Source organism: Oncorhynchus keta, chromosome 19 (assembly GCF_023373465.1).
Source record: "Oncorhynchus keta strain PuntledgeMale-10-30-2019 chromosome 19, Oket_V2, whole genome shotgun sequence".
Taxonomy (NCBI): domain Eukaryota; kingdom Metazoa; phylum Chordata; class Actinopteri; order Salmoniformes; family Salmonidae; genus Oncorhynchus; species Oncorhynchus keta.
In genome coordinates, this window is record NC_068439.1 from 19,957,258 (window position 1) to 19,972,391 (window position 15,134).

The window sequence follows — 15,134 nt, forward strand, 5'->3', positions numbered from 1 at the left end:
GTAAGTTTTCAACCCCTTTGTTATGGAAAGCCTAAATAAAGGAGTAAAATTTAGCTTAAGTCAAATAATAAGTTGCATGGTCTCATTCTGTGTTCAATAACAGTGGATAACATTATTTTTGAATGACTGCCTCATCTCTATATCCCACACATACAATTATCTGTAAGGTCCATCAATCGAGTAGTGAATTTCAAGCACCGATTCAACCACAAAGACCATGGAGGTATTTCAATGCCTCGCAAACACTGTAGATGGGTAAAAATAAAAAAGCAGATGCTGCATATCACTTTGAGCATGGTGAAGTAATTAATTAGGCTTTGGATAGTGTCACTACAAAGACACAGGCGTCCTTCCTAACTCAGTTGCCGGAGAGGAAGGAAACTGCTCAGGGATTTCACCATGAGGCCAATGCGGATTTTAAAATGATTACACAGTTTAATGGTTGTAATATGAGAGCTGAGGATGAATCAACAACATTGTAATTACTCCATAGTACTACCTTAAATGACATAGTGAAAAAATGAAGCCTGTACAGAATAAAACATCATCCAAAACATGCATCCTGTTTGCAACAAGGCACTTAAGTAAATACTGCAAAAAATGTGAGAAATAAATGCACTTTTTTTTCCTGAATACAAAGTGATATGTTTAGGGAAAATCCAACACAGTGCCACTCTTCATATTTTCAAACATGGTGGTGGCATGTTATGGGTCTGCTTGTCATCGGCAAGGACTAGGGATTTCTTTTTTTTAGGATAAAAAGAAACGGAATACAGCTATAAGCACAGGCAAAATCCTAGAGGAGAACCTGGTTCAGTCTGCTTTCCAACAGACACTGGGAGGCAAATTCACCTTTCAGCAAGACAATAACCTAAAACACAAGGTCAAGTCTACACTGGAGTTGCTTACCACGGCGAGATTGAATGTGATATGATATTTATTTATTTTATTATCAATACATTTGCAAACATTTCTAAAAACATGTTTTCATGTTGTCATTGTGTAGATGGGTGAGAAACAAATCTATCCATTTTTAATTCAGGCTGGAACACAACAATGTGGAATAAGTCAATGGGTATGAATACTGTCGAAGGCACTGTACACAAATAATAAAAATCAAGAAATGTCAGAGGGAATAAGTCACTCTGTGATGGTTGGCAGCAGGTTCTTCAACCTCACCCAAAGTGTATGGAGTGCATTGTAAATGTAATACAATCTTGATCTTCTCACTTCAGGCAAGGTGGAGTTTGCTCTGACTGTGTTGAAGTCAGAACCTGAGCCGGAGAGTAAAGCTCCTGACCAGTTGTTTCTGTTGGCTCCATGTGTGATACAGAAAACAGACATACAGGTACTAGTGACAAGCTTTGCTAACTCAGACTTCATACACTGAGTGTACAAAACATTAAGAATACCTTCCTAATATTGAGTCGTCCCTCCCCCTTCTCATGATGTCTAGGTTGTCAGGGAACCTGTAACTGTGCCTACAATGAAAGCCATGGCTGAGACACCTAATCAAGATCTACCCTCTCTCAGCAGTCTTGGGTAAACCACCAGATTCCTTACAGAACACACTAACCTGTTGAAGTGATAGCTGTGTGAACCAAATGGACATTTTTATACTAAACATCTCAAAAAACGGTATAGGATTTATGTTTTTGGTTGATTGTTGATTAATGGTAGCTGTTTTTATATTGGTCGAGTTCCAGGCCGACTACATTGCAGACGTGGCACACAACCATTGGTTGATGCAATGTAACATCATCCCACTGCGCAGTCGGGCAACAAACTGCCATATCAAATGATTTGCTTAGTTGACATGTCAAACCCCTATCCAGGCATGATGCGATCTGGCATGCATCTGCAATGTCATCAGCCTGGAACGCGGCCAAAGTGTGTCACTGCCCTGCCATGATGTGACCTGTGTTCTCCTCTTGTGCTGTCCCCAGTGGTGTGGAGGAGCTGATCAGGACGGGGTTTGACTTCCTCTCCCACAGCCTGATGAGACGGCCTCTCTCCTGGGAGCTGGTGTCCACCGGCCGGGGCCTCCGGGGCGGAGCCCTACTCATCACAGGGACCAGGGTATCCTCTGACCTCCTGTCATCCTGTCAATCTTTCCCAGAAATCAGCAGGACTGATTCTGACATGATCTGAATGTCCAAGTCAGATCACATTGAGTTAAAACAGTTTTATCTTGATATTAAGGGCTTATATGTAGGTTAAAACAGATACCACTGCCAGCTGTAGTGACCCACTCAATCAGATTGTGGACTATGAGCATTGGTGTGACTGTCCCGTGTGTGTTTTGTATTCCCTCACAGGGAAGTGGGAAGACGGCACTCTCCAGAGCTCTTTGTAGGAAAACTATGGAGGACCTGGATGCTCATGTGGAGGTGGTTGACTGCAAAAAGCTGAAAGGTGGGAGTTGGACCTTTCACTTATTGTGTCTGTGGTGACTTGTTTATTTTTGACCATGATGATACAGTGTTGTTGTATAATGTTCTGCAGGGAAGAGAGCAGAGACCGTGAGGCAGATATTGGAAGAGGTTTTTGAACAGGCGGTGTGGAGACAGCCCTCTGTGGTCCTGCTGGATGACCTGGATCATGTGACGGGGGCACCGACCTCACCGGAACATGAACACGGACCAGAGGCTCTGCTAAGGCTGCACATTGCCCAGAGTATGATACTACACAACTCTGTGTGTGTCCATATACACGTCCGTGTGTGTGTGTGTTTCTTGTTCATAGACATCTAATATCTGTGTGTGTGTTGTGACCCCTCCCTGTGTGTGTTGTCCAGGTCTAAGGGACATGGTACATGACGTGGTGGTGCGCTCCAGCCTGGTGTCTCTGGTCGTCAGCAGTCACAGTGAACATTCCCTCCACCCGTCACTCAGGGAGGTGCAGGGCTCCCACTTCCTCCAGGGCTTCATACACATCCAGCCTCCTGATCAGGTAACTGGGGTAGGGTCAAGTTGCCCCTCTGTGCTGATTTTGGGTCAGTTTAGCATTTCTACCTTTAATGGCTCAGGTTAGCATCGGGGGAGAATAACATCCATTTATCCAGCTTGACTTTGCGCTGGTTGCTAATTCTCTGAAATATCTATTTTGTCTTACCAGCAAATGAGCAAGAAGTAACTGAATTAATATTTATTGGACATGACAGTATCTTTGTCATTCTTGGACAGGACAGTGTCTTTGTCGTTCATGGACATGATAGTCTTTGTCGTTCATGGACACGATAGTGTCTTTGTCGTTCATGGACATGATAGTGTCTTTGTCGTTCATGGACATGTTCGTGTCTTTGTCGTTCATGGACATGTTCGTGTCTTTGTCGTTCATGGACATGTTCGTGTCTTTGTCGTTCATGGACATGTTCGTGTCTTTGTCGTTCATGGACATGATCGTGTCTTTGTCGTTCATGGACATGTTCGTGTCTTTGTCGTTCATGGACATGTTCGTGTCTTTGTCGTTCATGGACATGTTCGTGTCTTTGTCGTTCATGGACATGATCGTGTCTTTGTCGTTCATGGACATGATAGTGTCTTTGTCGTTCATGGACATGATAGTGTCTTTGTCGTTCATGGACATGATAGTGTCTTTGTCGTTCATGGACATGATCGTGTCTTTGTCGTTCATGGACATGATAGTGTCTTTGTCGTTCATGGACATGTTTGTGTCTTTGTCGTTCATGGACATGATCGTGTTGCATTAGCGTAGCCTCTTCTGTAGCCTGTCAACTATGTGTCTGTCTATCCCTGTTCTCTCCTCTCTGCACAGACCATACAAACGCTCCACACCGCGTGGCCGCGGCCACCCTAATCTGGTGGTCCCAGCGCGCACGACCCACGTGGAGTTCCAGGTCTCCGGTAGCCTATGGAACTGCCGATCTGTGGCCAACAAGGCAGAGTTCATCTCAGCCTATGCCTCCCTCCAGTCCCTCGACTTCTTGGCACTGACGGAAACATGGATCACCACAGATAACACTGCTACTCCTACTGCTCTCTCTTCGTCCGCCCACGTGTTCTCGCACACCCCGAGAGCTTCTGGTCAGCGGGGTGGTGGCACCGGGATCCTCATCTCTCCCAATTGGTCATCGCCTCCTTTGAATTTCATGCTGTCACAGTTACCAGCCCTTTCAAGCTTAACATCCTTATCATTTATCGCCCTCCAGGTCCCCTCGGAGAGTTCATCAATGAGCTTGATGTCTTGATCAGCTCCTTTCCTGAGGACGGCTCACCTCTCACAGTTCTGGGCGACTTTAACCTTCCCACGTCTACCTTTGACTCATTCCTCTCTGCCTCCTTCTTTCCACTCCTCTCCTCTTTTGACCTCACCCTCTCACCTTCCCCCTACTCACAAGGCAGGCAATACGCTCGACCTCATCTTTACTAGATGCTGTTCTTCCACCAACCTCATTGCAACTCCCCTCCAAGTCTCCGACCACTACCTTGTATCCTTTTCCCTCTCGCTCTCATCCAACACTTCCCACACTGCCCCTACTCGGATGGTATCGCGCCGTCCTAACCTTCACTCTCTCTCCCCGCTACTCTCTCCTCTTCCATCCTATCATCTCTTCCCTCTGCTCAAACCTTCTCCAACCTATCTCCTGATTCTGCCTCCTCAACCCTCCTCTCCTCCCTTTCTGCATCCTTTGACTCTCTATGCCCCCTATCCTCCAGGCCGGCTCGGTCCTCCCTCCCGCTCCGTGGCTCGACGACTCATTGCGAGCTCACAGAACAGGGCTCCGGGCAGCCGAGCGGAAATGGAGGAAAACTCGCCTCCCCTGCGGACCTGGCATCCTTTCGCTCCCTCCTCTCTACATTTTCCTCTTCTGTCTCTGCTGCTAAAGCCACTTTCTACCACTCTAAATTCCAAGCTTCTGCCTCTAACCCTAGGAAGCTCTTTGCCACCTTCTCCTCCCTCCTGAATCCTCCTCCCCCTCCCCCCCCTCCTCCCTCTCTGCAGATGACTTCGTCAACCATTTTGAAAAGAAAGTCGACGACATCCGATCCTCTTTTGCTAAGTCAAACGACACCGCTGGTTCTGCTCACACTGCCCTACCCTGTGCTCTGACCTCTTTCTCCCCTCTCTCTCCAGATGAAATCTTGCGTCTTGTGACGGCCGGCCGCCCAACAACCTGCCTGCTTGACCCTATCCCCTCCTCTCTTCTCCAGACCATTTCCGGAGACCTTCTCCCTTACCTCACCTTGCTCATCAACTCATCCCTGACCGCTGGCTACGTCCCTTCCGTCTTCAAGAGAGCGAGAGTTGCACCCCTTCTGAAAAAACCTACACTCGATCCCTCCGATGTCAACAACTACAGACCAGTATCCCTTCTTTCTTTTCTCTCCAAAACTCTTGAACGTGCCGTCCTTGGCCAGCTCTCCCGCTATCTCTCTCAGAATGACCTTCTTGATCCAAATCAGTCAGGTTTCAAGACTAGTCATTCAACTGAGACTGCTCTTCTCTGTATCACGGAGGCGCTCCGCACCGCTAAAGCTAACTCTCTCTCCTCTGCTCTCATCCTTCTAGACCTATCGGCTGCCTTCGATACTGTGAACAATCAGATCCTCCTCTCCACCCTCTCTGAGTTGGGCATCTCCGGCGCGGCCCACGCTTGGATTGCGTCCTACCTGACAGGTCGCTCCTACCAGGTGGCGTGGCGAAAATCTGTCTCCTCACCACGCGCTCTCACCACTGGTGTCCCCCAGGGCTCTGTTCTAGGCCCTCTCCTATTCTCGCTATACACCAAGTCACTTGGCTCTGTCATAACCTCACATGGTCTCTCCTATCATTGCTATGCAGAGACACACAATTAATCTTCTCCTTTCCCCTTCTGATGACCAGTTGGCGAATCGCATCTCTGCATGTCTGGCAGACATATCAGTGTGGATGACGGATCACCACCTCAAGCTGAACCTCGGCAAGACTGAGCTGCTCTTCCTCCCGGGGAAGGACTGCCCGTTCCATGATCTCGCCATCACGGTTGACAACTCCATTGTGTCCTCCTCCCAGAGCGCTAAGAACCTTGGCGTGATCCTGGACAACACCCTGTCGTTCTCAACTAACATCAAGGCGGTGGCCCGTTCCTGTAGGTTCATGCTCTACAACATCCGCAGAGTACGACCCTGCCTCACACAGGAAACGGCGCAGGTCCTAATCCAGGCACTTGTCATCTCCCGTCTGGATTACTGCAACTCGCTGTTGGCTGGGCTCCCAGAACGCCGCAGCCCGTCTGGTGTTCAACCTTCCCAAGTTCTCTCACGTCACCCCGCTCCTCCGCTCTCTCCACTGGCTTCCAGTTGAAGCTCGCATCCGCTACAAGACCATGGTGCTTGCCTACGGCTCTGATCAGGCCCTACACCCAAACAAGGGCACTGCGTTCATCCACCTCTGGCCTGCTCGCCTCCCTACCACTGAGGAAGTACAGTTCCCGCTCAGCCCAGTCAAAACTGTTCGCTGCTCTGGCCCCCCAATGGTGGAACAAACACCCTCACGACGCCAGGACAGCGGAGTCAATCACCACCTTCCGGAGACACCTGAAACCCCACCTCTTTAAGGAATACCTAGGATAGGATAAGTAATCCTTCTCACCCCCCCTTTAAGATTTAGATGCACTATTGTAAAGTGACTGTTCCACTGGATGTCATAAGGTGAATGCACCAATTTGTAAGTCGCTCTGGATAAGAGCGTCTGCTAAATGACTTAAATGTAAATGTAAATGTGTCTTTGTCGTACATGGACAGGACAGTGTCTTTGTCGTTCATGGACAGGACAGTGTCATTGTCGTTCATGGACAGGACAGTGTCTTTGTCGTTCATGGACATGATAGTGTCTTTGTCGTTCATGGACATGATAGTGTCTTTGTCGTTCATGGACAGGACAGTGTCTTTGTCGTTCATGGACAGGACAGTGTCTTTGTCGTTCATGGACAGGACAGTGTCTTTGTCGTTCATGGACAGGACAGTGTCTTTGTCGTTCATGGACAGGACAGTGTCTTTGTCGTTCATGGACATGATAGTGTCTTTGTCGTTCATGGGCAGGACAGTGTCTTTGTCGTTCATGGACATGAAAGTGTCTTTGTCGTTCATGGACAGGACAGTGTTTTTGTCGTTCATGGACATGATAGTGTCTTTGTCGTTCATGGACAGGACAGTGTCTTTGTCGTTCATGGACAGGACAGTGTCTTTGTCGTTCATGGACAGGACAGTGTCTTTGTCGTTCATGGACAGGACAGTGTCTTTGTCGTTCATGGACAGGACAGTGTCTTTGTCGTTCATGGACAGGACAGTGTCTTTGTCGTTCATGGACAGGACAGTGTCTTTGTCGTTCATGGACAGGACAGTGTCTTTGTCGTTCATGGACAGGACAGTGTCTTTGTCGTTCATGGACAGGACAGTGTCATTGTCGTTCATGGACAGGACAGTGTCTTTGTTGCTACATGGACATGTCAGTGTCTTTGTTGCTACATGGACAGGACAGTGTCGTCTTTGTTGCTACATGGACAGTGTCGTCTTTGTTGCTACATGGACAGTGTCGTCTTTGTTGCTACATGGACAGTGTCTTTGTTGCTACGTGGACAGTGTCTTTGTTGCTACGTGGACAGTGTCTTTGTTGCTACGTGGACAGTGTCTTTGTTGCTACGTGGACAGTGTCTTTGTTGCTACGTGGACAGTGTCTTTGTTGCTACGTGGACAGTGTCTTTGTTGCTACGTGGACAGGACAGTGTCTTTGTCGCTACGTGGACAGGACAGTGTCTTTGTCGCTACGTGGACAGTGTCTTTGTCGCTACGTGGACAGTGTCTTTGTCGCTACGTGGACAGTGTCTTTGTCGCTACGTGGACAGTGTCTTTGTCGCTACGTGGACAGTGTCTTTGTCGCTACGTGGACAGTGTCTTTGTCGCTACGTGGACAGTGTCTTTGTCGCTACGTGGACAGTGTCTTTGTCGCTACGTGGACAGTGTCTTTGTCGCTACGTGGACAGTGTCTTTGTCGCTACGTGGACAGTGTCTTTGTCGCTACGTGGACAGTGTCTTTGTCGCTACGTGGACAGTGTCTTTGTCGCTACGTGGACAGTGTCTTTGTCGCTACGTGGACAGTGTCTTTGTCGCTACGTGGACAGTGTCTTTGTCGCTACGTGGACAGTGTCTTTGTCGCTACGTGGACAGTGTCTTTGTCGCTACGTGACAGTGTCTTTGTCGCTACGTGGACAGTGTCTTTGTCGCTACGTGGACAGTGTCTTTGTCGCTACGTGGACAGTGTCTTTGTCGCTACGTGGACAGTGTCTTTGTCGCTACGTGGACAGTGTCTTTGTCGCTACGTGGACAGTGTCTTTGTCGCTACGTGGACAGTGTCTTTGTCGCTACGTGGACAGTGTCTTTGTCGCTACGTGGACAGTGTCTTTGTCGCTACGTGGACAGTGTCTTTGTCGCTACGTGGACAGTGTCTTTGTCGCTACGTGGACAGGGTCTTTGTCGCTACGTGGACAGGGTCTTTGTCGCTACGTGGACAGGGTCTTTGTCGCTACGTGGACAGGGTCTTTGTCGCTACGTGGACAGGGTCTTTGTCGCTACGTGGACAGGGTCTTTGTCGCTACGTGGACAGGGTCTTTGTCGCTACGTGGACAGGGTCTTTGTCGCTACGTGGACAGGGTCTTTGTCGCTACGTGGACAGGGTCTTTGTCGCTACGTGGACAGGGTCTTTGTCGCTACGTGGACAGGGTCTTTGTCGCTACGTGGACAGGGTCTTTGTCGCTACGTGGACAGCGTCTTTGTCGCTACGTGGACAGGGTCTTTGTCGCTACGTGGACAGGGTCTTTGTCGCTACGTGGACAGCGTCTTTGTCGCTACGTGGACAGCGTCTTTGTCGCGACGTGGACAGCGTCTTTGTCGCGACGTGGACAGCGTCTTTGTCGCGACGTGGACAGCGTCTTTGTCGCGACGTGGACAGCGTCTTTGTCGCGACGTGGACAGCGTCTTTGTCGCTACGTGGACAGCGTCTTTGTCGCTACGTGGACAGCGTCTTTGTCGCGACGTGGACAGCGTCTTTGTCGCGACGTGGACAGCGTCTTTGTCGCGTGGACAGCGTCTTTGTCGCGACGTGGACAGCGTCTTTGTCGCGACGTGGACGCGTCTTTGTGGACAGCGTCTTTGTCGCGACGTGGACAGCGTCTTTGTCGCTACGTGGACAGGGTCTTTGTCGCTACGTGGACAGCGTCTTTGTCGCTACGTGGACAGCGTCTTTGTCGCTACGTGGACAGCGTCTTTGTCGCTACGTGGACAGCGTCTTTGTCGCGACGTGGACAGCGTCTTTGTCGCGACGTGGACAGCGTCTTTGTCGCGACGTGGACAGCGTCTTTGTCGCGACGTGGACAGCGTCTTTGTCGCGACGTGGACAGCGTCTTTGTCGCTACGTGGACAGCGTCTTTGTCGCTACGTGGACAGCGTCTTTGTCGCTACGTGGACAGCGTCTTTGTCGCGACGTGGACAGCGTCTTTGTCGCGACGTGGACAGCGTCTTTGTCGCGACGTGGACAGCGTCTTTGTCGCGACGTGGACAGCGTCTTTGTCGCGACGTGGACAGCGTCTTTGTCGCGACGTGGACAGCGTCTTTGTCGCGACGTGGACAGCGTCTTTGTCGCGACGTGGACAGCGTCTTTGTCGCGACGTGGACAGCGTCTTTGTCGCGACGTGGACAGCGTCTTTGTCGCGACGTGGACAGCGTATTTGTCGCGACGTGGACAGCGTCTTTGTCGCTACGTGGACAGCGTCTTTGTCGCTACGTGGACAGCGTCTTTGTCGCTACGTGGACAGCGTCTTTGTCGCTACGTGGACAGCGTCTTTGTCGCTACGTGGACAGCGTCTTTGTCGCGACGTGGACAGCGTCTTTGTCGCGACGTGGACAGGACAGGGTCTTTGTCGCTAAGTGGACAGGACAGGGTCTTTGTTGCTACGTGGACAGTGTCTTTGTTGCTACGTGGACAGGGTCTTTGTCGCTACGTGGACAGGACAGGGTCTTTGTCGCTACGTGGACAGTGTCTTTGTTGCTACGTGGACAGGGTCTTTGTTGCTACGTGGACAGGGTCTTTGTTGCTACGTGGACAGGGTCTTTGTTGCTACGTGGACAGGGTCTTTGTTGCTACGTGGACAGCGTCTTTGTTGCTGCGTGGACAGCGTCTTTGTTGACGTGGACAGCGTCTTTGTTGCTACGTGGACGTGTCTTTGTTGCACGTGGACAGCGTCTTTGTTGCTACGTGGACAGCGTCTTTGTTGCCACGTGGACAGCGTCTTTGTTTGTGGACAGCGTCTTTGTTGACGTGGACAGCGTCTTTGTTTGTGGACAGCGTACGTGGACAGCGTCTTTGTTGCTACGTGGACAGCGTCTTTGTTGCTACGTGGACAGCGTCTTTGTTGCTACGTGGACAGCGTCTTTGTTGCTACGTGGACAGCGTCTTTGTTGCGACGTGGACAGTGTCTTTGTTGCTACGTGGACAGGACAGGGTCTTTGTTGCTACATGGACAGGGTCTTTGTTGCTACGTGGACAGTGTCTTTGTTGCTACGTGGACAGTGTCACGTGGACAGTGTCTTTGTTGCTACGTGGACAGTGTCTTTGTTGCTACGTGGACAGGGTCTTTGTTGCTACGTGGACAGTGTCTTTGTTGACAGGACAGTGTCTTTGTTGCGCGTGGACAGTGTCTTTGTTGCGACGTGGACAGTGTCTTTGTTGCTACATGGACAGGACAGGGTCTTTGTTGCTACATGGACAGGACAGGGTCTTTGTTGCTACATGGACAGGGTCTTTGTTGCTACGTGGACAGTGTCTTTGTTGCTACGTGGACAGTGTCTTTGTTGCTACGTGGACAGTGTCTTTGTTGCTACGTGGACAGTGTCTTTGTTGCGACGTGGACAGTGTCTTTGTTGCGACGTGGACAGTGTCTTTGTTGCGACGTGGACAGTGTCTTTGTTGCGACGTGGACCGTGTCTTTGTTGCGACGTGGACAGTGTCTTTGTTGCGACGTGGACAGTGTCTTTGTTGCGACGTGGACAGTGTCTTTGTTGCTACGTGGACAGTGTCTTTGTTGCGACGTGGACAGTGTCTTTGTTGCGACGTGGACAGTGTCTTTGTTGCTACGTGGACAGTGTCTTTGTTGCTACGTGGACAGTGTCTTTGTTGCTACGTGGACAGTGTCTTTGTTGCTACGTGGACAGTGTCTTTGTTGCGACGTGGACAGTGTCTTTGTTGCGACGTGGACAGTGTCTTTGTTGCGACGTGGACAGTGTCTTTGTTGCGACGTGGACAGTGTCTTTGTTGCTACATGGACAGGACAGGGTCTTTGTTGCTACATGGACAGGACAGGGTCTTTGTTGCTACATGGACAGGGTCTTTGTTGCTACGTGGACAGTGTCTTTGTTGCTACGTGGACAGTGTCTTTGTTGCTACGTGGACAGTGTCTTTGTTGCTACGTGGACAGTGTCTTTGTTGCGACGTGGACAGTGTCTTTGTTGCGACGTGGACAGTGTCTTTGTTGCGACGTGGACAGTGTCTTTGTTGCGACGTGGACAGCGTCTTTGTTGCGACGTGGACAGCGTCTTTGTTGCGACGTGGACAGCGTCTTTGTTGCTACATGGACAGGACAGGGTCTTTGTTGCTACATGGACAGGACAGGGTCTTTGTTGCTACATGGACAGGACAGGGTCTTTTGTTGCTACGTGGACAGGACAGTGTCTTTGTTGCTACGTGGACAGGGTCTTTGTTGCTACGTGGACAGGGTCTTTGTTGCTACGTGGACAGGGTCTTTGTTGCTACGTGGACAGGGTCTTTGTTGCTACGTGGACAGGGTCTTTGTTGCTACGTGGACAGGGTCTTTGTTGCTACGTGGACAGGGTCTTTGTTGCTACGTGGACTGGACAGGGTCTTTGTTGCTACGTGGACAGGACAGTGTCTTTGTTGCTACGTGGACAGGACAGTGTCTTTGTTGCTACGTGGACAGGACAGTGTCTTTGTTGCTACGTGGACAGGACAGTGTCTTTGTTGCTACGTGGACAGGACAGTGTCTTTGTTGCTACGTGGACAGGACAGTGTCTTTGTTGCTACGTGGACAGGACAGTGTCTTTGTTGCTACGTGGACAGGACAGTGTCTTTGTTGCTACGTGGACAGGGTCTTTGTTGCTACGTGGACAGGGTCTTTGTTGCTACGTGGACAGGGTCTTTGTTGCTACGTGGACAGGGTCTTTGTTGCTACGTGGACAGGGTCTTTGTTGCTACGTGGACAGGGTCTTTGTTGCTACGTGGACAGGGTCTTTGTTGCTATGTGGACAGGGTCTTTGTTGCTACGTGGACAGGACAGGGTCTTTGTTGCTACGTGGACAGGACAGTGTCTTTGTTGCTACGTGGACAGGACAGTGTCTTTGTTGCTACGTGGACAGGACAGTGTCTTTGTTGCTACGTGGACAGGGTCTTTGTTGCTACGTGGACAGGACAGTGTCTTTGTTGCTACGTGGACAGGACAGTGTCTTTGTTGCTACGTGGACAGCGTCTTTGTTGCTACGTGGACAGTGTCTTTGTTGCTACATGGACAGGACAGGGTCTTTGTTGCTACATGGACAGGGTCTTTGTTGCTACGTGGACAGTGTCTTTGTTGCTACGTGGACAGTGTCTTTGTTGCTACGTGGACAGGGTCTTTGTTGCTACGTGGACAGGGTCTTTGTTGCTATGTGGACAGGGTCTTTGTTGCTACGTGGACAGGACAGTGTCTTTGTTGCTACGTGGACAGGACAGTGTCTTTGTTGCTACGTGGACAGGACAGTGTCTTTGTTGCTACGTGGACAGGACAGTGTCTTTGTTGCTACGTGGACAGGACAGTGTCTTTGTTGCTACGTGGACAGGACAGTGTCTTTGTTGCTACGTGGACAGGGTCTTTGTTGCTACGTGGACAGGACAGTGTCTTTGTTGCTACGTGGACAGGACAGTGTCTTTGTTGCTACGTGGACAGCGTCTTTGTTGCGACGTGGACAGTGTCTTTGTTGCGACGTGGACAGTGTCTTTGTTGCGACGTGGACAGTGTCTTTGTTGCGACGTGGACAGTGTCTTTGTTGCGACGTGGACAGTGTCTTTGTTGCGACGTGGACAGTGTCTTTGTTGCGACGTGGACAGTGTCTTTGTTGCGACGTGGACAGTGTCTTTGTTGCGACGTGGACAGTGTCTTTGTTGCGACGTGGACAGTGTCTTTGTTGCGACGTGGAAAGTGTCTTTGTTGCGACGTGGACAGTGTCTTTGTTGCGACGTGGACAGTGTCTTTGTTGCGACGTGGACAGTGTCTTTGTTGCGGCGTGGACAGTGTCTTTGTTGCGGACGTGGACAGCGTCTTTGTTGCGACGTGGACAGCGTCTTTGTTGCGACGTGGACAGCGTCTTTGTTGCTACGTGGACAGCGTCTTTGTTGCTACGTGGACAGCGTCTTTGTTGCTACGTGGACAGCGTCTTTGTTGCTACGTGGACAGCGTCTTTGTTGCTACGTGGACAGCGTCTTTGTTGCTACGTGGACAGCGTCTTTGTTGCTACGTGGACAGCGTCTTTGTTGCTACGTGGACAGCGTCTTTGTTGCTACGTGGACAGCGTCATGGACAGCGTCTTTGTTGCTACATGGACAGCGTCTTTGTTGCTACATGGACAGCGTCTTTGTTGCTACATGGACAGCGTCTTTGTTGCTACATGGACAGCGTCTTTGTTGCTACATGGACAGCGTCTTTGTTGCTACATGGACAGCGTCTTTGTTGCTACATGGACAGCGTCTTTGTTGCTACATGGACAGCGTCTTTGTTGCTAAATGGACAGCGTCTTTGTTGCTACATGGACAGCGTCTTTGTTGCTACATGGACAGCGTCTTTGTTGCTACATGGACAGCGTCTTTGTTGCGACATGGACAGTGTCTTTGTTCCTACATGGACAGGACAGGGTCTTTGTTGCTACGTGGACAGGGTCTTTGTTGCTACGTGGACAGTGTCTTTGTTGCTACGTGGACAGCGTCTTTGTTGCTACGTGGACAGCGTCTTTGTTGCTACGTGGACAGCGTCTTTGTTGCTACGTGGACAGCGTCTTTGTTGCTACGTGGACAGCGTCTTTGTTGCTACGTGGACAGCGTCATGGACAGCGTCTTTGTTGCTACATGGACAGCGTCTTTGTTGCTACATGGACAGCGTCTTTGTTGCTACATGGACAGCGTCTTTGTTGCTACATGGACAGCGTCTTTGTTGCTACATGGACAGCGTCTTTGTTGCTACATGGACAGCGTCTTTGTTGCTACATGGACAGCGTCTTTGTTGCTACATGGACAGCGTCTTTGTTGCTACATGGACAGCGTCTTTGTTGCTACATGGACAGCGTCTTTGTTGCTACATGGACAGCGTCTTTGTTGCTACATGGACAGCGTCTTTGTTGCTACATGGACAGCGTCTTTGTTGCTACATGGACAGCGTCTTTGTTGCTACATGGACAGCGTCTTTGTTGCGACATGGACAGTGTCTTTGTTCCTACATGGACAGGACAGGGTCTTTGTTGCTACATGGACAGGGTCTTTGTTGCTACGTGGACAGCGTCTTTGTTGCTACGTGGACAGTGTCTTTGTTGCTACGTGGACAGCGTCTTTGTTGCTACGTGGACAGCGTCTTTGTTGCTACGTGGACAGCGTCTTTGCTGCTACGTGGACAGCGTCTTTGTTGCTACGTGGACAGCGTCTTTGTTGCTACGTGGACAGCGTCTTTGTTGCTACGTGGACAGCGTCTTTGTTGCTACGTGGACAGCGTCTTTGTTGCGACGTGGACAGTGTCTTTGTTGCGACGTGGACAGTGTCTTTGTTGCGACGTGGACAGTGTCTTTGTTGCGACGTGGACAGTGTCTTTGTTGCGACGTGGACAGTGTCTTTGTTGCGACGTGGACAGTGTCTTTGTTGCGACGTGGACAGTGTCTTTGTTGCGACGTGGACAGTGTCTTTGTTGCGACGTGGACAGTGTCTTTGTTGCGACGTGGACAGTGTCTTTGTTGCGACGTGGAAAGTGTCTTTGTTGCGACGTGGACAGTGTCTTTGTTGCGACGTGGACAGTGTCTTTGTTGCGACGTGGACAGTGTCTTTGTTGCGAC

The 15,134-nt window shown here is 50.2% G+C and overlaps 1 protein-coding gene across 1 annotated transcript in view; it reads left to right on the forward strand.

Moving 5' to 3' along the window:
- The window catches only part of pex1 (peroxisomal biogenesis factor 1), a 37,020-nt gene that overhangs the window by 3,070 nt on the left and 18,816 nt on the right, over positions 1 to 15,134 (forward strand). Inside the window, exons 8-13 of the mRNA XM_052469987.1 lie at positions 1,236 to 1,348; positions 1,457 to 1,542; positions 1,947 to 2,079; positions 2,319 to 2,415; positions 2,506 to 2,676; positions 2,798 to 2,952. Coding sequence (XP_052325947.1) covers positions 1,236 to 1,348; positions 1,457 to 1,542; positions 1,947 to 2,079; positions 2,319 to 2,415; positions 2,506 to 2,676; positions 2,798 to 2,952 — 755 coding nt within the window. The remainder of the gene's footprint in view (positions 1 to 1,235; positions 1,349 to 1,456; positions 1,543 to 1,946; positions 2,080 to 2,318; positions 2,416 to 2,505; positions 2,677 to 2,797; positions 2,953 to 15,134) is intronic.